At 40.1% G+C, this 26603-nt stretch overlaps 1 protein-coding gene and 1 pseudogene across 1 annotated transcript in view; one reads left to right on the top strand and one right to left on the bottom strand.

Annotated features, from left to right (window-relative positions):
• Nucleotides 1-26603, bottom strand: part of SCAI (suppressor of cancer cell invasion) — a 187022-nt gene that overhangs the window by 74664 nt on the left and 85755 nt on the right. The window contains exons 4-6 of the mRNA XM_053562531.1: nucleotides 8417-8512; nucleotides 7551-7637; nucleotides 5613-5711 (exon numbers count right to left, since the gene is read on the bottom strand). Coding sequence (XP_053418506.1) covers nucleotides 5613-5711; nucleotides 7551-7637; nucleotides 8417-8512 — 282 coding nt within the window. The remainder of the gene's footprint in view (nucleotides 1-5612; nucleotides 5712-7550; nucleotides 7638-8416; nucleotides 8513-26603) is intronic.
• Nucleotides 11884-12180, top strand: LOC128567729 (ribosomal biogenesis factor-like; annotated as a pseudogene).

The following is a 26603-nucleotide window of genomic DNA, read 5'->3' as shown; positions in this document are numbered from 1 at the left end:
TGTATATACAAAAATATATATATTTATTTTATTATTATTATTTTTTTAGGAGAGACAGAGTCTCACTCTGTTGTACCTCAAACTCCTGGGTTCAAGCAATTCTCCTGCCTCAGCCTCCCAAGTAGCTGGGACTACAGTCACCCACCACCACTCCTGGCTAGTTTTTTCTGTTTTTAGTAGAGACAGGGGTCTCACTCTTGTTCAGGCTAGTCATGAACTCCTGAGCTCAAGCAATCCACCTGCCTCAGCCTCCCAGAGTGCTGAGATTATAGGCATGAGTCACAATGCCCAGCTCTCCTTAGATTCTTTAAAATATTCTTCTTAGAATATTAACAAGCAAACTTATTCTATGCTTTTTCTGAACAATAAATAGATCTTATTAGAATGACTTAATTCTTTATCCTCTTTCTTCTCTCATGTTATTGTTATCTAGGATTTGGCCCCATTTTATCTTAATAACCTTGATTATCATTATTACTATCTCATAAAGTATGTGACTTAGGATACAAGGGGCTACTTTTTTCTTATCAAAATCCTTCTTATACATCACCCTTCCTTCTAGTTTTAATTTTCCTCTTCATTGTTCTTTTATGTCACCAAAACCAACCATTCCCCTGCTAGGTCATCATGACAATGAAGAAATAACTTTCTTGACACCTAAGCTGCCCATTTAAAGGGATGACTGTTCTATTTTATCTAACATTTCTAGATTTTTTTTTTTTATTATTTGTTTTTTTGAGATGGAGTCTCACTATGTCATCCTTGGTAGAATGTCATGGCATCACAGCTCACAGCAACCTATAACTCTTGGGCTTAAGAGATTCTCTTGCCTCAGTCTACCAAGTAGCTGGGACTACAGGCACCCCCCACAATGCCAGGCTATTTTTTTTAATTACAGTTGTCTTTTTTTTTTTGGTTTTTGGCCGGGGCTAGGTTTGAACCCGCCACCTCTGGCATATGGGACCGGCGCCCTACTCCTTGAGCCACAGGCGCCACCCAATTACAGTTGTCTTTGTTGTTTAGCAGGCCCTGGCTGGGTTCAAACCCGCCTGCCTCATTGTATGTGGCTGGGGCCCTAACTATTGGGCTACGGGCACAGAGCCCATTTCTAGATGTTTTGGAACTGATTATTTAGGTTATTTAAACTACCACATTGTCAGAAGTGGAATTCAAAACAGAAATAAAATTAGTGGGATAATGGGAATTCATTCCTGAAATATGAATGATTTAATTCCATTTTTTTTTGATAAAACAGGTTCTATGAATCTATAGATCATGGATTAAGTGGCAAATTTTCTATAAAGGACTATATAGTAAATATTTTAAGCTCTGCAGATCAAATTTGGTGCCTATAGCATATATTTATCTTTTCCTTTTTCATAATCCTTTGAAAATATAAGAACAATGGTAAGCTGTCAGCCAGTACAAAAACAGGCCATGGGCCCAATTTTGTATGCAGGCCATAGTTTGCCTATCTTTGTAGTAAATAAACATTGCATATAAAACATTTCAAGAATGGAATGCCATAGCCTATTGGCTGATTCCATATTAAACTGCACAAGAAGTGGTATGACTCTCACTGGAAGGGCCTCATCAAGCCCTCATTATCCATACCTCCACTGTAAACTCCCAAAGCCTTCAATTTCAGATTCATATTTCCCACATTAAAAATAAAAACTTCAATACTGTCAGCACTAAAGTTGACATTATGATGCTCTTGACAAACTCTGGGCTCCAGAATTCTACCTTGGCCAACCTACCAGGCCCACTACTTATAAGACACTGGCTCTTTACTACCCATTTGCTGGGAAACTTGTTTCTTCCCAGTGGCAAACTGCAACATGTCTCTATACCTCTTGTGTACTAGAAATGTCACCTTCTCTGTATCTACCTCTGATTAGGTTCAGCCTTGGCCACCTACAACAGAGTTGGGGTTTGTAGCTCCTAGGATAAGTGGGTGTATGGTAACACTTTTCCTAAGCTGGTTAGGCCCATGGAATGAGATGTTCTAAGAAAGTTGACTGCTTAGTGACAGGTAGTCATCTTGGTGATTGCAATAGCATACCCTTCCTCCGGGCTTCCACAAAATCCTTAGGTGGTAAGTTAGTGTAGAGAGAACTTGTTCTTTTGAGAAGGTTTTTGGCTTTTAAACTGTAAAAATGTTTATTTTCTTTCTTAATCTATTGCTTGTTAATTTTAGCAGCTGTTGCTGATTGCTACCCTGACTGACCCCCTTGCCCTGTGAGAACTAAAAGACAACCTACCTATTGAACAAAGCCTTTGCTAAGCACATACAGCAAGGTCAAGGTTTTACACACTAAATTGTCCTTTGATTCTGACTGGCTCAATGCAAGACATTTTGTCATCCTGATTCCAGATAATCTTACTTTTGTTCTACTTCTATTAAACTGCCCTAGTCTAGGAGATAACACAAGAAAACAATTCAAATGTGGTGTCTGCTATTAAGCCAGAAAGTAACTGCAATGGATCAAACTGTTACATTTTAGGCCAAGGGGCCCAAGACCAATTTCCCCTTCAACAAATCACAAAATGCAGAAAAGTGAATTATACAAGATATTTTCCTATTGCCTAAAATCGTTCTCTGCTTACATGTATTTTTAATGCTGCTAAAATATTACATAGCCCTTTAAAATTTTTTTAGATATAATTTATCACATCAAAAATTAAGACAAATAGTATAACATAAATTAAAAAAAATTAGGGTTGGTAGAAATATATCAGTAATGAAAATATGTGTAGCAAACTATAGAAAAACCTTAGGGAAAATAACTGGTGGAAATTCTGATGGAAGGATGAAGTAAAGGGCTAACAAAAAGACATGAATGGAAAATGTGATACTTCATTCACACCAAGCAAACTAACTCCTTGAGACAAGTCTAAACAAGAAACACACAGGAACGATGGGGATTTAGCGTGGGACTTTTCCACAAAATGTGGCTATTCAACTGGAAATGGTTATAGTAGTCAACCATAAAGTGTTCTCCAGAAAAACATATCAAAACTGCTTCCTTTTGCTGCTAAGAGAATATAATCCTTCACTATAAAACAACTAAGAGTTCTGTGGCTGGGAGAAGGGAAAACGTTCAAATATTCTATGCCTAAACTTTCTCTTTCAACAATGCTCAGAATGCTAGCAAGAAAGATTCTTCATGGCTGGGCGCCCGTAGCTCAGTGGCTAAGGCACCAGCCACATACACCGGAGCTGGCGGGTTCGAACCCAGCTTGGGTCTGCCAAACAACGACAACTACAACCAAAAAATAGCAGGGCGTTGTGGCGGGCGCCTGTAGTCCCAGCTACTCGGAAGACTGAGGCAAGAGAATCGCCTAAGCCCAGGAGTTGGAGGTTGTTGTGAGCTGTGACGCCATAGCACTCTACCGATAACGACAAAGTGAGGCTCTGTCTCTAAAAAGAAAAGAAAGATTCTTCAGCCGATCCCTGATTTCTTCCACAATCCCACACTCATCTGGAATTAATAAAGTTCAATCTACTAGTACCCCAAACATATCTGCAACCCCCCCATTAGAAAATAATCTTCTGGAGGGAACTAGCACCCTTTCTTTTCTTTTTTCCTCTTTCATTTAAGCACCTGCTACAGTGCCAGGTACGTATTCAGTAGATTTCTATTGGAAATGAATGAATTCTACATGTTTTCTTTTTCCAACAGTAGAGCTAGAGTTATATAACTCGAAAATAGTACTGGGTTTATTAAAAAATGTTCCAACAGCATTAGCAGGCTTTTCTCTAATCCTACATTACAGCGATCAAAAGGCATTTGAAGATATGAATTAAGATTACACAGCCAAAAAAGAACAAATGGTATTTGCTAAGCTTCATGTTGAAGTCTTTTTTATTTATTTTTATTTATTTATTTTTTTTTGTAGAGACAGAGTCTCACTTTATGGCCCTCGGTAGAGTGCCATGGCATCACACAGCTCACAGCAACCTCCAACTCCTGGGCTTCAGCGATTCTCTTGCCTCAGCCTCCCAAGTAGCTGGGACTACAGGAGCCCACCACAACACCCAGCTATTTTTTGGTTGCAGTTCAGCCGGGGCCGGGTTTGAACCCGCCACCCTCGGCATATGGGGCCGGCGCCTTACCGACTGAGCCACAGGCGCTGCCCATCTTTTTTATTTTTTTATTTTTTATTTTTTAAGAGACAGAGTCTCACTTTATCGCCATGGCGTCATAGCTCACACCACCTCCAGCTCCCGGGCTTAGGGGATTCTCTTGCCTCAGTCTCCCGAGTAGCTGGGACTACAGGAGCCCGCCACAATGCCCGGCTATTTTTTGTTGCAGTTTGGCTGGGTCCAGGTTCAAACCTGCCACCCTTGGTATATGGGGCCGGTGCCCTATTCACTGAGCCGCAGGTGATGCCCAAGTCTTTTTTATTTTGAGACACAGTCTCACTCTGTTTTCCTGGATAGAGTGCCATGGCATCATCGTATCTCACAGCAACCTCAAACCTTTGATCTTAGCAATCCTCTTGCCTAAGCCTCCCAAGTAGCTGTGACTATAGGTGCCCACCGAAAGGTCCAGCTAGTTTTTTCTATTTTTAGTAGAGACAGGGTCTCACTCTTGCTCAAGCTGGTCTCAAATTCCTGTGCTCAAGCAATCCACCCACCTCCGCCTCCCAAAGTACTAGGATTACAGATGTGAGCCACAGTGCCTGGCCTGAAGTCATGTTTTTTTCTGTGAAACATATATGACCCCAATATCTTCTAAAGCAATAACTCTAACCCTCCTTTAGTAACATGACATCTGTAAGAACAGCTATAATTTTTTCTTTTGAGACAGGGTTTTGATCCGTTGTCTACACTGCAGAGCAGTGGCCTCATCATAGCTCACCACAGACTCAAACTCCTAGCATCAAGCAATCTTCCTGCCTCTGTTTCCAGTACCTGAGACTATAAGGCGTGCACTACTATGCCTAGCTAATTTTTCTTTTTTTTTTTTTTTTTGAGACAGAGTCTCAAGCTATTGCCCTGAGTAGAGTGCTGTGGCGTCACAGCTCACAGCAACCTCAAACTCTCGGGCTCAAGCGATTCTCTTGCCTCAGCCTCCCAAGTAACTGGGACCAGGCGCCCACTACAACACCCAGCTATTTTTTTTGTTGTTGTTGTAGTTGTCATTGTTGTTTAGCTGGCCCAGCCCGGGTTTAAACCCGCCAGCCTCGGTGAATGTGGCCGGCACTCTACCCACTGACCTACAGGTGCCGCCCTTCTTCTTTTTTTTGTTTTTTTTTTTTACATATACATGTGTTTAGTAGGTTTCCACTTTTTGCCTTCTTCTTCTTTTTTTTTTTTTTTTTTGGTAGATCTCAATCTTGCTCAGGCTGGTGTCAAACTCCTGGCCTCACATGATCCTCCCACCTTGGCCTCTCAAAGTGTGGAGAATACAGGTGTGAGCTACCATGCCTGGCCAACAGCTACAATATTTACTGCTCTTAGATAACATGTATACCAGGCACTCAATAAATTTAATGAATAGAAGTTATAAACAAATATGTACTTTTCTGCACAATTTCCACATAGACTAAACAGTTGGCGTGTGTGCTAATTGTCATCTTTTTAAAAACAAATAGATGCCTACCTGTCTTCTTTATTGACTTGAGAGTAATATGATCTTTGTCTGATTGCAGAATAGAAGGAGAAAGCCTCGTTCAGATAGCTGGTCTCAGATGTACGTAAGCTATGAGAAAAAAACTCTTTTAATACAACTGTGTTAGAAACTTTTAACCATGATAAATACTATATACTTGTTCCATATTTCTCTATTCCCCTACATGAGAGGATAGGAATGGCTGTTGTAAATTTTTATCAGCAAGGCAGTAATCATAAACCCTTAAAATCTATAAAAAGGGTACAGCAATAAAAGCAATACCTCCCCAGTGCTCCCAAATCAACTCTCCAAATACCATGGTACCTGATGAAATCTTTCCCTCCCAGGACCAAACCTAACCTGCCCTTTCCCAAATTTATAAAGTCACTTGTCCTTTGGCCCACTTCTTTGGATTTTTCCTCACAGAACTCAGAAATGAACTAAACCATAGTAATCTTCAAGGACGTTAATGAGTTATGCTCTCTGTTTAACACTCTAGTTTTACAAGGGACTTTTAAAGAAAATATTCTACACAAGAGAGTAATTTTAATGGTGGAAATTTGATGGCATGACAAAATGTAGGAAGAGAAAAGTTTTCTTGCCTTGTAAGTTACCAATGGTACAACACCCCCCCCCCCTTAAACATTATGCTGTAAGAAATTAGTCCAAGCCCTTTTCTTTTTGAGGAAGGTTTTGCATTATGGGGCATGCTAGAGTGGGTTTTGCATTATGGGGCATAGTTCACTGCAACCTCAAACTACTGGGCTCGAGTGATCCCCCTGCCTCAGCCTCCCGAGTAGCTGGGACTATAGACCTGTACCACAACACCCAGCTAATTTTTTTATAGACATGGTGTCTCATTGTGCTGCTCATTCTGGTCTTGAACTCAAGCCCTCAAGTGATCCTCCTGCCTTGGCCTCGAAAAGTGCTAGGTATTAACCATCATGCCCAGAATCAAGCCTTTTTTATTATATACCTGACATTTTTTTCATGATAATGAGATTTAGATTCCTAAAGGGAACTCTCTTCTTTCCTTGACTCAAGAGTCAAGGAAGCCATAAGAACCATAAATTCATCTTTATTAATCATTTATCTAAAGTGAAAATTAAAACTCCTTTCAGTTGTAAATGACTCTGATGAAATGAATGTTTAGAAGGTGAACCTTTGAACCAAATGATATTACTTTGATTATGGAAAGTCATTTCATGTGTTGTCTTTTTTTCCCCTACAGATAGATTCATGCTGTATTAGCCAGGTTAGTTTCAAACTCCTGACCTCAAGGAATTCTCCCACCTTATCCTCCAAGTAGTTAGGACTATAGGCACAAGACACCATGCTCACCTAATTATTATTACTGTTATTTTTTTTTTGAGATAGAGTCTCACTGTGTCATCCTCAGTAGAGTGCTGTGACATCACAGCTCACAGCTCACAGCAACCATAAATTCTTGGGCTTAAGCAATTCTCTTGCCTCAGCCTCCCAAGTAGCTGGGACTACAGACACCCGCCACAATGCCCAGCTATTTTTTTGTTGTTTCTGTCACTGTTTAGTAGGCCCAGGCCAGGTTCAAACCCACCAGCTACGGTTTATGTGGCCAGCGCCCTAACCACCGAGCTATGGGCGCCGAGCCATCCATCTAATTATTATATTTGAAAATATTTTTTTAGACATCAGATCTCACTATGTTCCCCAGGATGGTCTCAAACTCCTGGCCTCGAGAGATCCTCCTGCCTCAGCCTCCCAAGTAGCTGGGAAGATAGGAGTGGCTTGCTTAATGAAGCTGTCTTGATCAACTTGTTCTGAACTATTACGATTTCATTTGTAACTCATAATTTTCATGCCTAACAAGTGAATATTACCACACATACTTCTGCATGATGTGTTTTAATCAGGACAACACCTTACTCTTTCCTCATATAGTTCACTTACTAATAATGGTAGTATAGCTGCCCAATCTTGGAAGCAATTTCCCCTATTTGCCACCGCTTCAAGCCGTACCGATTATCCAAGACTTGTCTGTTTTATAAAAGAGATGAGAAATCAAAAGTAAGAGACGAGAAATTTCAAAAATAACCAATCTATAAATTCAGTAGGATAAAATACCATCGATTCTGCAAAGCTGATAAATTTTTCATGATATTTTGATATAATCATTCATTTAAATTCAAAAAGTACTTATTAAATGTCTATTTAAGTAAGTTCAAATATAAAAAGAAACTGCTCTCAGTTATGTCCTTGAAAATTAGAACCGGGCGGTGCCTGTGGCTCAGTGAGCAGGGTGCCAGCCCCATATACCAAGGGTGGCGGGTTCAAACCCAGCCCCGGCCAAACTGCAACAAAAAAAAAAAAAAAAGAAAATTAGAACCAACACCCCCCTACACGCACACTCAATTGCTTTGACTGATAAAGAACAGGTATTTTAGAATGAAAGCATGAATTATCCCACTTATGTTAGAGTTAATCTGAACCATTCCAAATACAAAATCATCTGAAGAAGTAAGACAAAAATACTGTATTTAAAAATCTTAAATAAGAAAAAATAAATTTGTTTTTATTTGGGTAATAAAGATAAACTATTTATTATTATTTTTTTTTTTTGTAGTTTTTGGCCAGGGCTGGGTTTGAACCCACCACCTCCGGCATATGGGGCCAGCGCCCTACTCCGTTGAGCCACAGGCACCACCCACTATGTATTATTTTAAAAGACCAAAATAAAAAACACTGGCATACTAAAGATCAAAACTGTGACTAACATAACGGGTCTTCACTCTCCCTTAACTATAAAATTTCTTTACCGATGCTGCTGCTGGAACTTCCAGAGTTTGGTGTAAACATCAAAAGTTCTTCCAAAATAGGATTGCCATTGCTTCTGTCCATATTGTGGCAAATCTCTGTAATAATAAATAAGGATATATTAACTTTATATCTCTTATGCTGTTTGGAAATTAAGTCTCATGATGGTATAAACCAGATAAATATAAATAAATACACATAATACAAAATTCAAAGAGGACAAAAGGTGTCTACAGAGTAAAAAGAAAGTCTCCCCTACTTTTGCTCCTAGTGACATAGTTCTCCATTGTGGAGAACTCCTCATTTATTTACAAACATAGAATTATTCATATATATATATATATATACACACATACATATACACATACACACATATACTTTGGGAAATAAATTTAAAATAAGCATATCAATAAAAAAGTGAAAAAGAAGAATCCTATGACCTAACCAATTACAATTAACATTTTAGCGTGTTTTCTAGTCACATTCATTTTGTTGCTTTAAATAAAGAAATTGTATTCCTATTTCACTGACTGTCCAAACCTATTAGTAACCTAACTGCCTAAGGAAAGGATTTTATGGAGGAATTTCTTGTAACAAATTTGAAAGCTATCAAAATAAGATTCAAATGAAAGCATTTGTTTGTCAAGCATCACTAAAACTAAGATTTTCCAGTGTGGCTAGTTCAACTTGGTAGGTTTTACTACAACATTTTTATTATGATTAATTGGGTGCACTGTACATGGTTAATCACGAAACCTGGAAGACCATGACATTCTAATTTATGACTATCTTTTTAGCTGTTATTTCTAATACACAGCTGTGTATCTTCAAACAATTTTTCCCCAAAACCAGCATGTTTCTGAATATGCCCTCTTGACCTATTTACCTAGACATTTCCAAATGCTACAAATGCTTCCTTACTTTTTCTATTCCAATTTTTCTGGTTTCTCCATCAAAAATATTGGTATTCCTTTAGCAGCAGCATCTACATTGTCTTGATTACATGCTTATCATTTTCTTTTTGAATACTGAGCTCATCTCCAATTCTTCCTGAACATCACTAATTCCTCATGATGGTATAAACCAGATAAATATAAATAAATACACATAATATTTATTTGTATTTTTTTACAAATACACATATCCTTTGTACATATTTGTGTACAAATACACAAATACACAAATCACATATCCCTACAGTTTGGTTCTCTGACCCCATGTACCAGTGGATATATGTAAAAATCTACCATGTTTCTAAGTAATATCAGTTCTACTCTAATTGTCTTTGATGTGAATTTTAAGCCTGATACCACATTTTTGCTTTTCTGAAAGTCCTTGTGGCCTTTAATCTTAACCTGCTCCCTCCTTAAACCTTTATGCTCTTTTCATAGATGCTATGATTGGAGGCACTTTATTGTAGAAGACAAATGATATTCCAGAATTTTCTTATCATTTCTATTACAGATAATTTTTAGAAGTCTAAGCCTTAAGGAAGATATTTTCATTCCCTTGGGGGGGCATATATAGGGGTTAGGAGAGAGTGATTACATTTATTTTTGGAATAAGGTCTTTTAGGGATGTGATTGATCCTTCCTAGAATAAGGTCTGGTTATGGTTTACCCAGTCTCTATGCTTGCCAATTCTGCTTCCTAGAGTATGTCCATTGTGTGAGGGGAAAGGATAAATGAAATCGCTATCTCAGAGCTTGCATATGGATTGGAGATCCCAGCATAATTACTTGAGCAGGTTGGTATCAATTAGTATCAAATCAGCTGGATAAATCACATATCCCTACAGTTTGGTTCTCTGACCCCATGTACCAGTGGATATATGTAAAAATCTACCAATTGTCAATGAATTCTTCATGTCTGTCCCAACAAATTATGCTGCACTCATGAGTTTTACAGCTCCCAGTATGTACATTGTGGCAGGGACAATGCTTCTTCCCTCCATACCTTCTGCTTATACTAATTTTTAGGAATGGTAATCTGGCTATCTCCTAAAGGAGTAAAAATGTAGAAGAGCAGGTGCTGATGTTATGATGGAGCCTCCATTTCTGCTGCAAGATACACTGCCTCAAAAATTAGCTGCTTAAAATGAAAACTACTTATTCAATGATGATTTGATGATTTTATGAGTTAACGAGATGAGTCGGGCTCAGCCAGATCGTTCTACTGGTCTCAGGCAGACCTCACTCAAGCAGCTCTGACAGTTGGGGATCACTGGCTTCCCTCAAATGTCTGGCAGTTGAGTGCTTAGTCACATGTTTCTCATCATCCAGCTGGATAGCCTGGGTTTGTCCACGTGAGAATTGGTTACAAGGATACCACAAGCAGTAAGACAAAGGGCAAGCTCTAACGTGCACTTTCCTTTTCAAGTCTTAACATCATATTTGCCACTGTCCCATGGGTCAAAGCAAATCTCACAGCCAAGACCCAAGGTTAGTGTGGGAGGGACTATTCACAAGCAGACAGAGAAAAAGGAACCTTTTTTTTTTTTTTGACAGTCTCACTATGTCGTCCTTGGTAGAGTGCCATGGTGTCACAACTCACAACAACCTCAAACTCTTGGGCTTAAGTGATTCTCTTTGCTCAGCCTTCCAAGTAGCTGGGGCAACATGCGCCTGCCAAAACGTTGCAGTTGTCGTCATTTAGCTGGCCCAGGTCAGGTTTGAACCCACCAGCCTCAATGTATGTGGCTGGTGCTGTAACCGCTGTGATACGGGCACCGAGCCAGAAAAGGGAATCATTTTATAAACAGTCTATCACAGAGACCTTGCGTCCTTCTTGTTTCTGTTTTTTTTTTTTTTTTGTAGAGACAGAGTCTCACTGTACTGCCCTCGGGTAGAGTGCCATGGCATCACACGGCTGACAGCAACCTCTAACTCTTGGGCTTACGCGATTGTCTTGCCTCAGCCTCCAGAGCAGCTGGGACTACAGGCGCCCACCACAACGCCCGGCTATTTTTTGGTTGCAGTTTGGCCGGGGCTGGGTTTAAACCCGCCACCCTCACATATGGGGCCGGCGCCCTACTCCACAGGCACTGCCCTTGTTTCTGTTTTGAAGAAATATAAGACTCTTAGAAAACAAAAGTACTACAAAATATAAAGCAAGGCCAGGCACGGTGGCTCACGCCTGTAATCCTACCATTCTGGGAGGCGGAGGTGGGTAGATTGCCTGAGTTTACAAGTTCGAGACCAGCCTGAGCCAGAGTGAGACCTTGTCTCAGAATAGTTGGGCACAGTGGCAGGTGCCTGTAGTACCAGCTACTTGGGAGGCTGAGGCAAAGAATCATTTGAGCCCAAGAGTTTGAGGTTGCTGTGAGCTATGACACTAGGGCACTCTACTGAGGGTGACAAAGTGAAACTCTGTCTCAATTAAAAAAAAAAAAGGAACTTCCTAGGCCTTATGCATGCAGAAGGAGTCACCTGGACCTTAGAAAGCTGCAGGTGGATAACAAAAGTCAGACAATGGCCAAGAACAAATTAAGAAGGCAGAGGTCCAGAAATGTATTTCACATAGCCAGCCAAAAAAAATTGAAGACTAAAAACAAAGCAAAACCAGTTACCACTAATCTTATGAAGATGAACATTATGAATGATGAAAAAGTTAACAGAATGAATAAAGCTTTTGTAAATATAAAAGGAACTTGCACACTTCTCAATAGGCCTTTCCCTTGAACCTGTACAGAAAGAATTGATTCCTTAGCAGCATCATGGAAGTGGACTAATGTTGATGAAGCTACAAGACTAATGGCTCAGTCATAATACAGGGGTGATGCCTCTAATTAACCCCAAAAGACCAATAAATTAAATGTTTTGTACAAAAAAAGTTACGTGACATCAATGAAAGGTAAACTTTTGTAGACAAAATTAAAGAGTGAAAAAAATCTGCAGTTCTGTACTAGATGTTAAGACAATGGATATTTTCTTACCTGAAACTTTCAGGCAGACATAACAAAGAGCTAGTAACTGCATTTTTAAAAGTCCATTTCAAGTATCACAGTAGCAGAAATTCATTTCAGATTACAGAAACAGATTAACTATAGATAACAGTTTCCCACATTTATTACAAGTTTTCATCTTTTGTGTCCCCATGGATCTCTAATGAAAGGTTGAATTAGGAAGATAGATCTCATCAGACATTTTAAAATAAAAGTTGCTGCCAAAATCTTTTAAACACTCATATGAAGCAGCTGCTGTTAGGAAGACTATGCTATGATATAAAAGCATTTGTCAGCTCAGCGTCTGTGGCTCAAGTGGTTAAGGCACCAGCCACATACACCTGAGCTGGCGGGTTCGAATCCAGCCTGGGCTCGCCGAACAACAATGACAGCTGCAACCAAAAAAATAGCCCAGCATTGTGGCGGGCGCCTGTAGTCCCAGCTACTTGGGAGGCAGAGGCAGGAGAATTGCTTGAGCCCAGGAGTTGGAGGTTGCTGTGAGCTGTGATGTCACAGCACTCTACCCAGGGTGAGAGCTTGAGGCTCTGTCTCAAAAAAAAAAAGCATTTGTTGACAACATCAACTTTGTGACAATTACCGGGTGCTTCTTTGAAGATACTATGTAAAACCTTTAGCACAGTGGTTATGTGCCAGCCACATGCATGGGAGGCCAGCTAACCAACAATGACAACTACAACAAAAAAACAGCTGGGCATGTGGCGGGCACCTGTAGCCCCAGCTACTTGGGAGGCTGAGGCAAGAGACTCCTGCTTGAGCCCAAGAGTTTGAGGTTGTTGTAAGCTGAGACGCCATGGCACTCTACCGAGGGCAACATAGATTCTGTCTCAAAAAAATAAAATAAAATAAGGACACTATGTAAAACCTTTAGGCAAACTTCCAAGTAAGTTTTTAAGTTTCTTTGAATTTACAAAACTGAAAAATTTAACAAATCTCAGTAATATATCCTGTTAAGGGAGAAAACAGAACTAGAATCCAGCATTTTATTCCAACTGTGTAATTTCAGGTATTCGGTAGAAAGTGGCAAGGAATTTGTACGAGGGCTAAAAGTACAACGAAGGTGATCTAAAAAGGCTACAGCCATGTTGCTAATGGTAAGTTGTAAAATAAGTGTTTTCAGATTTATAGCTATGAACAAAGTGGGGTAAATTCTATATTTTTTTCTGTAAAAGAATGCAGAACATCTGCTACTACAAAGAATCAGTTGGAAGACACCAATTTATTTTTCAAAATAGAACTTTAAAAATGTCCTAAATTTGCTACTGGATAAGTCCTATGATCACCCTTCTCCTAATGAGACATATCATAGCAACAAATACGCAAACCATTATAATATGATTAGAGTCTAAAATTAACTAAGGTACTTCATAAAGAGTTTAAGATAAATTCCTCTACTGTTCAGAGGTTGACTCTGGTTTTAAACTCTGAATATATCATTTGGTCATTATTACAGTGACTAGAAATTGGAAATTAATGGTCCATAGTATTAAATTAAATTAAACCCTGTGAATTACCCCGTACATTAAATGACCTTATTATATTTCATATTTTGCAAAGATATGTTATAAATAGACTGTTCATATTCTTGTTTCCAAGGCTGGAGTGGAAAATAAAAATATGACACTAATTTTTCTTTTTATAAATCTTCAATTGACAAAAGTCAGGAGACAATGGTAGGAAGAAATGCAGTGGAAATGATTAAATGTGATTCTCAGAGATGTTTCGATTTTAACACTGGGATGCCAAAATTCAGGAAATTTCCTGCCACTTTCTATAAACCTACCATTGTTACTAAACAGAGATCACTGATGCCTACCTACACCTAAAGTCCAAGTCCAATGGGCACTTTTCAGTCCTTATATCAGCATCCCCTATGGCATTATAGTGTTCACCACTTCCTTGTCATCTTGTAACTTGGTCTTCCTTCCTTTTTTTTTTTTTATTTGAGACAGAGTCTTACTTTGTTGTCCTCATAGAGTGCCGTGGCGTCATAGCTCACAGCAACCTTAAACTCTTGGGCTCAAGCGATTCTCTTGCCTCAGCCTCCCAAGTAGCTGGAACTACAGGCGCCTGCCACAACACCCGGCTATTTTTAAAGATAAGGTCTCGCTCTTGCTCAGGCTTGTCTCGAACCTGTGAGCTCAAGCAATCCACCCTCTTCAGCCTCCCAGAGTGCTAGGATTACAGGAGTGAGCCACCACGCCCAGCCAATGTCTTCTTTCTGTTCTTACAACTCCTTTTCCTGGTTTTCTCTCTCCTTGGTCTGGTCCTTAAATGCTTCACTTCCCCCAGGGTACATATGTGTAGCTGTATGTTTACACATACGTATGCATACATGCATATTCATAAATACACACAAAGGGAATCATGGCCAATAAATTGTAGAGGTGTGATTCAAATTTAAACTTTCTAACCCCTAATCCACATTCTCTCTTTTCAACTGTATGGAATAACAGCCTAAATTGTCTACATTAGTAAAGGGCATTTTGGAGAGCTCATTCTGTTCCCAGGTGTTAGAATGTTCCTGACCTCCACCAAAGCTGTGGTCAAAGGCAAAGGAATAAGCCAACTTCTCTGAATCATAACGTACACCATCCCACTCACACTTTCTTGTTTACACCGAGAAGACTATACAACAGGGACATCTTTCTTCCAATCCAGGCTTCTACATTCATGCATATACTAGACAAAACTGAGATTTGCAAAGCCCAGTTGAGCATTTCCTTGCTTAGCACCAGCATTTTTTTTTTTTTTAAACCTTTCAGTACACTGAGTTTTTAAATTTAGGTCTAGGAGTGGATTATCAGTTTGAGGGTATGAATAGGCTCAGGCCAATAGGGTTGAGTGTTTCCTTTAGGAGAGAGTGTATCTTAATGGTGCCACTACATCAACTCCTTTGTTTACTGACAAGCAAGCAAAGCTTTTTCATGAGAGAAAAAAATGTGCGAGAGCTTGCTTTGCTTGAAGGAAGGCACCCTATTTATCTCTGAATCATGCCCCTATCTCCTGCTCAGTGCCTAGAATAGTACTGGCACACAGAAGGTACTCAGCACACTGTTCCATTCCTAATGATGGCTTAGGATGTTGAATAACTTTGAATAATTGCTCCTAGTTTGAATTAGATATATCAAGTCAAATAAAGCTCCATCTCTTCCTTTCATGAACCAGCTCCAAAGGAGGCATAAAATCATCACCTTTAAACACAGAGCTATTAATAACTTTATCTTCCGATGGTTGATCATAGAAAACAAGGTTGCCAAATTTAAAATTCCATGTCCCCTTTAGGGTTTTGGGGCATTGCTTGTGCTATTATCTTGAAGATAAGGTAATACTGATGGGAGCTCTACAATATGGATTCCCCTGAGAATCAAGAGAACAAGTGGACGGGACATGGTAGCTCACACCTGTAATCTTAGCAGTCTGGGATGCCAAGGCAGGAGGATCTCTTTAGGTCAGGAGTTCAAGACCAGCCTGAGCAAGAGCAAGACCTTAAGATAAATCAGCAGGGGTGTGGTGCCGGGCACCTGTAGTACCAGCTACTTGGGAGGCAGAGGCAGGAGGATTGCTTGAGCTCAGCCTGGCAAAGAGCAAGAGCTTGAGATAAACCATCTGAGGTATGGTGCTGGGTGCCTGTAGTTCTAGCTACTATGGAGGCAGAGGCAGAAGGCTCACTTGAGCCCAAGAGTCTAAGGTTGCTGTGAGCTAGGCTAACACCACTGTACTCTACCACTGTACAGTACTCTTTCCAAAAAAAAAAAAGAGAGAGAGCGAGAGAACAAGTACAAGAAGCCAGGAAGTAACTGAGACTACTGGTATATGCCATGACGCCCAGCTAATTTTTATTTTAATTTTTTGTATACACAGGATCTTGCTAGTTGCTCGCACTGGTCTGGAACTCTACCCTCAAGTGGTTCTCCCACCTTGGCCTCTCAAAGAGCTAGGATTACAGGAATGCACCACTGTGCCCAGCTGGCTTTAATCTGTAGAACCAAAATAATAAACACTAATGAACTTGTTTTGAGGATTTAATGAATCCTTCAGAGTTCTTTTTTTTTCTTTCTTTTTTTTTTTTTTTTGTAGAGACAGAGTCTACTTTACCACGTTCAGTAGAGTGCCATGATGTCACAGGACTCACAGCAACCTCTAGCTCTTGGGCTTCAGTGATTCTCCTGCCTCAGCCTCCCGAGCAGCTGGGACTACAGGCGCCCGCCACAACGCCCGGATTTTTTGGTTGCAATTCAGCCAGGGCTGGGTTTGAACCCGCCACCCTCGGTATATGGGGCCGGCACCCTACTCACTGAGCCACAGGCACCACACTCCTTCAGAGTTCTTAACATATCCTTTTCATTTTCTTGCTCTACATTCCACCTGGAAGATCTCCAAAATTAATGACAAATACCCTTCCCCTAACCAATCCCCAATCTAGCTTCTACAAGTAACTTAAAAGTGAAAGATGCCCTCCCTATGTTTCTAACCAAACCTGACAATTAAGATCTTAGAAGGAGCTAACTTGTAAGACCAGGTTATAGTGACTTTTCACAGTTAAAAACAACTATTAAGAAACACACTGATCAGGTGGCGCCTGTGGCTCAGTTGGTAAGGCACCGGCCCCATATACCGAAGGTGGCGGGTTCATACCCAGCCCTGGCTGAACTGCCACCAAAAAAAAATAGCTGGGCGTTGTGGTGGACGCCTGTGGTCCCAGCAGCTCGGGAGGCTGAGGCAAGAGAATCGCTGAAGCCCAGGAGTTGGAGGTTGCTGTGAGCTGTGTGATGCCACGGCACTCTACCGAGGGCCATAAAGTGAGACTCTGTCTCTACAAAAAAAAAAAAAAGAAACACACTGATCTATAATATTGTTTACTATTTTGGTATAGCATTTAAATTGCGATTTTCTAGATTCTGGGAAAATGGTGACAACATAGTTTTGAATCTACTCAGATACCTTCCAAGAACAGAAAGAACCACCACATAACAAAACCCAAAACCTGTGGACAACATTTTGAGCAAAACTCCATGTTATGAGCTGAATTGTTTATCCCTAAATTTCATATGCTGAAGTCCCTAACCCCCATTATCCCATAATGTGGCTGTATTTATATTTAGGGACTTTAAAGAGGTAATTAAGTTAAAAGGAGGTCTTAAGGGTAGATCTTACTACAGGGGCAGAGAACCTGCAGCCTTAAGGTCGAGTGCAGCCTTCTAGGTCCTTAATGCAGCCTTTTGACTGAATCCAAATTTTACAGAACAAATCCTGTATTTTATTTATTTATTTTTTTTTTTTTTTGAGACAGAGTCTTACTGTGTCACCCTTGGTAGAGTGCTGTGGCGGCGGAGCTCTCAGCAACCTCAAACTCCTAGGCTTAAGCAATTCTCTAGCCTCAGCCCCAAGTAGCTGGGACGATGGGCACCTGCCACAATGCCCGGCTATTTTTAGAGACAAGGTCTCACTCTGACTCAGGCTGGTCTCGAACCTCTGAACACAGGCAATCCACATGTCTCGGCCTCCCAAGTGCTGGGATTACAGGCATGAGCGACCGCGCCCAGCCACAAATCCTTTTATTTTTATTAATACATTTTGGTTAGTCTTTTATATTTTTACTTATTTTTAAGATGAATGTATTTATTTGTTTATTTATTTTTCTGGAGACAAAGTCTTACTTTGTTGTCCTCAGTAGAATGTTGTGGCATCATAGCTCACAGCAACCTCCAACTCTTGGGCTCAAGTGATCCTCTTGCCCCAGACTCCCGAGTAGCTAGGACTACTAGCACCTGCCACCATGCCCAGCTAATTTTTTGGACACAAGAGTCTAGCTCTTGCTCAGGATGGTCTCGAACTCCTAACCTCTGGCAATCCTCTGGGCTCGGTCTCCCAGTGCTAGGATAACAGATGTGAGCTACCACACCCAGCCCAAAGTGAATGTATTTAAAATACCAAAGAATAAAATAAGTTTCAAAGAAATAATTCTCCCAGAACAACTGGCACAATTAGAACATTAGGGAGCCATAAAGGCTAAATTGATGGCTGCTACACTCAAGATTTAATTCTAACTTTCCCCACCCAACTGGCACCACTACTGCACAAGGCTGGTTGGCGAGAGTTTACCAGAGCTGAGAAGGCCAGTGCTTTTGACAACAGTGCTCTATGTTTGTTTGAAGTGGAATTTTTGAGCATTGCACCAGCTTGAAAGAATTTTTTAATTACTTAACAGCCCATCATGTCAAAAAAAATCAAGAGAACATTGAAGGAAGAAAACAGATTTTTAAATGAGAATTGGGAATTGCAATGTTATCTCATTTCTGCTGAAGATGATCTGCTTGCTTTGTGATACTGCTATATCAACACTAAAGAAATTCAATGCTCACCGGCATTATAACACTAATGAGGACAACAAATATGTTAAATTAGAGGCACTAAAGGTTGCATTGCAGAAATTAAAAGATGAAAAGCAAAAGCAAAGACAACACCTTCAAGCAGCAGTAAGACCTGGAAATAATGCCAATGAAGCAACCTTTTTTTTTAATTTCAAAATATTACAGGGGTACAAATGTTTTTGGTTACATGGATCGCTGTTGTAATGCTTGAGTCAGGGTTATAAGTATGTCTGTTCCCCAGATAGTGTTCATTGTACTAGGCAGGTTTTTGACTTTTCTCTCTTCCCCCTCTGCTTTATTTACTTCCCTCTGTGCACATGTGTGCTCACTGGTTAATTCTAATTTAATAGTGAGGACATGTGGAGTTTATTTCACCATTCTCTACATCACTGACTTAACCAGTATGCCACAGCACTCTGGTATGCTGTGAGAGGATCTTATGTGTGTCGCAAAATTATTAAAGATTGTTAATTAAATCATTTTCAAAAGAAGTTCAAAGCACAGTAAGTATACTTTTTTTTTTTTTGGAGACAGAGTCTCACTATGTCACCCTCACAGCAACCTCAAACTCTTGGTCTTAAGCAATTCTCTTGCCTCAGCCTCCCAAGTAGCTGGGACTATAGGCACCCACCACGACACCCGGCTATTTTGTTGTTGTTGTCGTTGTTGTCATTGTTGTTAGGCAAGCCTGGGCTGGATTTGAACCCGCCAGCTCTGGTGTATGTGGCTGGCGCCTGAGCCTCTGAGCTACAGGTGCTGAGCCAGAATATTCTTTTTTTTTTACTTTTTTAGTTACCATAATTCAAGGGTGCCATGGAAGTTTAACTATAAATTCAAGTGTGCGGTGAGATAAAAAAGGTTGAAAAACATTGCTCTAGATACTTCACGTAGGATAAGAGTCTCCAGTTTCATCCAAATTATTGTAAAAGGTATCAGCTCATCTTTTTTCACAGCTGAGTAGTATTCCACAGCATAAAACCACCACACTTTGCTAATCCAGTCATGAGTTGATGGATACTTGGGTTGATTTCTACATCTTTGCAATTGTGAATTACGTTATAATAAATATTTGAGGGCAGGTGTCTTTTTGATAAAAATGACTTCTTTTCCTTTAGGTACCTAGGAATAGGATTGCTGTAACAAATGGTAGGTCTATTTTTAGTTCTTTGAGGAATCTCTACATGTTTTCTATAGAGGTTACTAATTTGCAGTCCCACCAAAAGTATATAGACAATGCTTTCTGCATCCATGCTAGCATCTGTTGTTTCTGGAGTCTTTAATAAAAGCCAGTCCAACCGGGGTAAAGTGATTTCTCACTGTGGCTTTAATTTGCATTTCCCTGATGATTAGTGATATTGAACATTTTTTCTTATGTTTATTGGGCATCTGTCTATCTTCTTTTGAAAAGCTTCTGTTCATGTGTGTTTCTCACTTTTTAATGGGGATGCTTGATTTTTTTTCTTGCTGATGAGCTTATTTGCAAATTTTGATTATTAGCCGTTCATGAGATATACACCTTGCAAATATTTTCTCCCACTCTGTAGGTTGTCTATTTCCTCTGTTGAATACTTCCTTAGCTGTGCAGAAGCTTTTTAAGTCCCATTTATTTATTTTTTGTTGTTGCTGTGATTGCCCTTAGGGTCTTCTTCATAAATTCTTTGGCTAGACCAATATCTAGAAGAGTTTCTTGAATATTTTCTTCTAGAATTACAATGATTTCATGCCATACATTTAAGTCTTTTATCCGTCTTGAATTAATTTTTGTGAGTGGTGAGAGATGTGGATCCCATTTCATTCTTCTGAATGTGGCTATCCAGTTTTCCCACTATCATTTATTAAATAGGGCTTCTTTTCCCCAGTGTATACTATTGTCCGCTTTGTGAAAAATCAGTTGGCTGAATGTGGATGGTTTCATTTCTGGGTTCTTTATTCTGTTCCCTTGGTCTATGTTTCAATTTTTGAACCAATACAATATTGTGTACTTCTAGTAAAATTTAAACTCTGGTAATGTGATGCCTCCAGATTTGTTCTTTTTGCTTAAGATCGCTTTGGCTATTTGTGCTCTTTCGTGGTTACAAGCTAAGCACAGAATTATTGTCTTGGGATCTGTAAAATATGACTTTGGTATTTTGATGGTGATTGCACTGAATCTGTAGATCACTTTGGGTTGTATGAACATTTTAACAATGTTCATTCTACCAATCAATGAGCTTGATGTGTTTTTCCATTTGTTTGAGTCATCTGTGATTTCATTCCTCCATGTTTAATAGTTCTCTTTGTAGAGATCTTTCACCTCCTTCCTTACGTATATTCCTAGGTATTTTGTTTTCTTTGCAGGTATTATGAGTGGTATTGAGTCTCTGATTTGACTCCCAGCTTGTTACTGGTATATACCAGTGATTTTCAACCGGTATGCCACAACACATTGGTGTGTTTTAAAAGGACCTTAGGTGTGCTGCAAAAATTTTTAAAGATCATTAATTAAATTATTTTTGGGGTGGCACCCATAGCTCAGTGGGTAGGGCGCTGGCCACATATACCGAGGCTGGTGGGTTCAAACCTGGCCTGGGCCAGCTAAAAACAACAATGACAACTGCAACAACAACAAAAAATAGCCGGGCATTGTGGCGGATACCTGTACTCCCAGCTACTTGGGAGCCTGAGGCAAGAGAATCGCTTAAGCCAAAGAGTTTGAGGTTGCTGTGAGCTGTGATGCCAAGGCAATCTACTGAGGGTGACATATGGAGACTCTGTCTCAAAAAAAAAAAAAAAAAATTATTTTTGAAATAAATTCAAGGTGCAGTAAGTATATTCTTTTTTATACTATCTTTTTTGATCAACATAATTTAAGTGTGCCATGTTAAGTTTAACTGTAAGTTCAGTGTATTTTTTTATTCAGAAATAAAAAAGGTTGAAAAACACTGGTATAGGCCAGTGCGGTGGCTCACGCCTATAATCCCAGGACTCTGGGAGCCAAGGTGGTCGATCACTTGAGGTCAGGAGTTTGAGACCAGCCTAAGAAAAAGAGACCCTGTCTCTATTGGGCGAAAAAACAAACAAACAATAATGCCAAGCATTGTGGTGGGTACCTATAGTCCCAACTACTTGGGAGGCTGAGGCAGAAGGATTGATTAAGCCAAGGAGTTTGAGGTTGCTGTGAGTTATGATACCATCGCACTCTACCCAGGGTGACAGAATGCGACTCTGTCTCAAAAAAGAAAAACACTAGTGTATAGAAATGTTGCTGATTTGTATAAATTGATTTTGTAACCTGAGACTTTGCTAAATTTATTTATCAATTCCAGGAGTTTACTGATAGAGTCTCTGGGATTTTCTGGAAATAAGATCATATCATCAAAAAAAAAAAATCATATCATCAGCAAAAAGCTATTGTTTGACCTCCTTTTCCTGATTTGAATACCCTTTCTTTCCCTTGCCTGATTGCTCTGGCTAGCACTTCCACCAGTATAATGAAAAGAAGTGGTGACGGTGGGCACTCTTGTCTTGTTCCACTTCTTACTGAGAATGCTTTTCCCCATTCAGTACATGATGTTAGCTGTGGGTTTGCCATACATGGCCCTTTATAATTTTGAGATGTATTCCTTCTATGCATACTTTGTTGAGAGTTTTTATCATGAAAGGATGCTGTATTTTGTTGAATGTACTTTCTCAGAAAGTAGTTTATATACTCAGGAAAAAACGATGTTATTCAAGGACACAAAAATTGTAAAAAAAAAAATGCACTGTCAAAGGTGTGGGATGCTTAGACTCTAAAGAGATATCCAAGTACAAATACCTGCCTCTATCAAGGAGAACCATAAGTGATCAGCATTAGCCTTCAACTGAACAGAACAACTTCATATAATACTTCAAAAGGAAAATATATATTATTCAATTGCTTTGGAAGAATCAATTGATGATACAGATTTGGAACAAGTTTTTACATCATTCAGGTCACAACAGATTATCTTCTTTGCTACAAAGAGCAACTTGCTTTGGGCGCTCTTGCAAACAAACGCAGGGAACAGATAACTTCAACAACTTTCAGATAAATGCTGTGCAGTTGGAGTGAATTTGTCAAATTTAGTGAGTGTATGTAAAGATGGTACACCTTCTACGACAGGAAAACATGAAGGGTTTATTGCACAGATAAAATAAGTATTAACATAGCTGGGCACATTGGGTAACGTTTGTAACTCTAGCACTCTGGTGTGGAAGGCTGACACCACAGCATCTATTTTATAGGCCAAGTGCTGTTTCCAGTACTAACAGACTTAAGTTTCTATTTCCCTGCAAACGCCAGGCCTCTTCTCGTAAATCACGTGAGCAAAACTTGGAAACTTGCCGTTGGGAACTTATCCCCGCCACGGCCAGGTTGCTTGGATACCTGGTGACGCAAACTTCCTCCTTCACCTACCCTTATATACCCTGGAAGAACTTTGCAATAAACGAGACTTGATCAGACTTCTGTCTTGTCTCCATTCTTCGTGCTCCTTGCCCCTTCCCATTCTCACCCCCTCCTCCAGGTATCCCTGTTGACTGACCCGCGGGCCAGGTCATGTGGCACCCAACCAGGGATCTGGATACGAGGGAAAATGGTGAAGAAGCTACTGGAGGCAGCCGGCCAGCTCAGAGAAACATCGGGACCTGGCCACGCAGTAGCCTGCTGCTCTGGAACAAGGATCTTGGTGAGTAGTAGTGATCATGGGGCAAGAAGTCAGTCAGCATGAGTTATTTGTGGAACAGTTAAGAGATGCACTCAAGACGCAAGGAGTAAAGGTCAAAATTAAACAGCTATTGCAATTTTTTGACTTCTTAAAAGAAGTCTGTCCTTGGTTTCCTCAAGAAGGAACCATAGACGAGAAAAGATGGAAAAGAGTAGGTGATGCTTTAAATGATTTTTATCAGGTATTTGGACCTGAAAAAATACCAGTCACTGCTTTCTCGTACTGGAATCTCATTAATGATATTATTAGCTATCGCAGTGTTTGTCCCGCAGTTGTGGATATCATAAAAAAGGGAGAAGAACTGTTACATCACCACAAAGAAAAGGATATTAAATCCCAAGATCCGTCCCAGGATTTTGGGGCTGCTGGAGGCACTCCTCCTAGCTGTCAGCTTAATGAGCAAGAAGATCTTATCTCACTAGAGAGTGATGAGGAACCCACCAGAGAGGAACAAAAGACTCCTGCTGTTAGGCAGAAAGTTAAGCGGAGAACAAACAGAAAGTAAAACAGCCTTTTGTCATACCTGGCATCTGTGTCAACCTTTGGGGATGAGATCTCTTGTCCCAAATGGGACTCATAATGTGTAGCCCTAATGATGTAGTGACAGTGCAAATGCTTGCCCAGGGTTTTTGACCAGGAAAAGGATTAGGAAAAGAGGAATCAAGCATTCCCAGCCCTCTACAAATTACCGGAAAAACAGACAAAAAAGGGCTAGGAAATTTATCTTAAGGGCTATTGACATTCCTGCAAGCCATGCAGATAGGATCACTTGGAAAAGTGATGAGCCTGTATGGGTTGATCAATGGCCCCTCTCAAAGGAAAAATTAGAAGCCGCTCAGCAGTTAGTGCAGGAACAACTAAAAGCTGGGCATATAGAGGAAAGCAACTCCCCATGGAACACTCCAATCTTTGTCATAAAAAAGAAATCAGGGCGATGGAGACTATTACAAGATTTAAGAGCTGTAAACTCCACCATGGTCCTCATGGGGGCATTGCAACCAGGATTGCCCAATCCTGTGGCCATCCCTCTTGGTTACTATAAAATTATCATTGATCTTAAAGACTGTGTTTTCACTATACCACTCCATCCATTAGATCGAAAAAGATTTGCATTCAGTCTCCCCTCTATCAACTTCAAGGAACCTATGAAAAGATTCCAATGGAAAGTTTTACCACAGGGCATGGCCAACAGCCCCACCTTATGCCAAAAATTTGTTGCCGCAGCTATTCAGGAAACTAGGCTTCGCTGGAACTCCATGTACATGATTCATTATATGGATGATATTCTTATTGCTGGACAGAATGCTCAGCAGGTTTTACTATGTTACAGTGATTTATCATCCTCCCTCACAAACCAGGGACTTCAAATAGCCCCGGAAAAAGTTCAGCTAAAAGATCCCTACCTTTACCTTGGTTTCTACCTAACTGGACCCAGAATTACTAATACTCAAGCTGCCCTCAGATTGGACAAATTAAAAACACTAAATGAGGGTGGCGCCTGTGGCTCAAGGAGTAGGGCGCTTGTCCCATATGCCGGAGGTGGTGGGTTCAAACCCAGCCCCGGCCAAAAAAAAAAAAAAAAACACTAAATGATTTTTCAAAAGCTCTTAGGGGATATAAACTGGCTTAGACCTTACTTAAAACTAACCACAGGGGATTTAAAACCTTTATTTGCTATAAGGCCATAGCAACCCCAATTCTCCTAGAACATTAACAGAAGGCCGTCAGGCTTTAGCATTAGTACAACAAGCTATTCATTCACAATTTGTTACAACCATAGATTACACTCAGCCCCTGAGCTACATCATTTGTAAAACTTCTCTTACACCCACAGCAGTATTTTGGCAAACTGCCCCCATAATGTGGATCCACTTACCTGCTACTCCCGCGAAAGTTATTTATCCCTATTATCAGGCTGTCGCGGATATCATCATTATGGGAAGGGAAAATAGTAAAAAATACTTTGGTAAAGAACCAGATATCGTTATACAGCCTTATTCTCAGGCACAAATTAATTGGTTATTTCAAACTACAGAACATTGGCCTATTGCTTGTGCTTCTTATTCAGGTAAACTTGACAATCATTATCCACCCAATAAATTATTACAATTTATTAGTACACATGACTTTGTATTTCCCACAAGAACCTCCAATTCCCCATTGCCCAATGCCTTATTAGTTTTCACAGATGGCTCCTCTTCTGGTCATGCAGCTTACACCTTTAATACAGAGATTGTACAATTTCAGGTAAAATCAAATTCTGCACAAATTGTAGAACTTCAAGCAGTTATCACAGTTTTCTCCACATTTCCCAATCGAGCTTTGAATATTTATACTGATAGTGCTTATTTAGCTCATTCAGTTCCCTTATTAGAGACAGCAGTGCAAATCAAACATATATCAGAAACTGCTACCTTTTTCTTGCAACTTCAAAATCTTATACACCAAAGGACCCTCCCCTTTTTCATTGGACACCTTAGAGCTCATTCCAATTTACCTGGCCCCCTAACGGATGGTAACCGCAGAGCGGACGAAGCCACTCACTTAGTCTGTACTGCCCAAACCACCACAGAGCCTGATCGGATTGCATTAGCCTCCGCTGCTCACCAATTACATCATCTAAACGCTCACACCCTTAGACTCATGTTTCAAATTACCCAGGAACAAGCCCGCCACATCGTAAAGCAATGCCCTTCTTGTGTAATTCTACTCCCTACTCCCCATCTAGGAGTAAATCCTCGAGGTCTCATACCCAATGCCATCTGGCAAATGGATGTTACTCACCTACCTGAATTTGGAAAACTCAAGTATGTTCATGTAACCATAGATACCTTCAGTGGATTTATTTATGCCACTGGCCAGTCAGGGGAGGCCGGCAAACATGTCATTGCCCATGTACTAGCCACCATGGCTGTACTAGGCACCCCTAAACAAATTAAAACTGATAATGGTCCAGGATACACAGGACATGCATTTAACACCTTCTGTAAACACCTCAATATCAAACACGTCACTGGTATACCATTTAACCCACAAGGGCAAGGCATAGTAGAACGTGCCCACCTATCTCTTAAAAACACTCTAGAAAAACTAAAGAAGGGGGAATGGTACCCTGTTAAGGGGTCCCC

Source organism: Nycticebus coucang, chromosome 2 (genome assembly GCF_027406575.1).
Source record: "Nycticebus coucang isolate mNycCou1 chromosome 2, mNycCou1.pri, whole genome shotgun sequence".
In the NCBI taxonomy this organism is placed as follows: Eukaryota; Metazoa; Chordata; class Mammalia; order Primates; family Lorisidae; genus Nycticebus; species Nycticebus coucang.
This window is presented reverse-complemented; position numbering and strand designations above follow the sequence as displayed.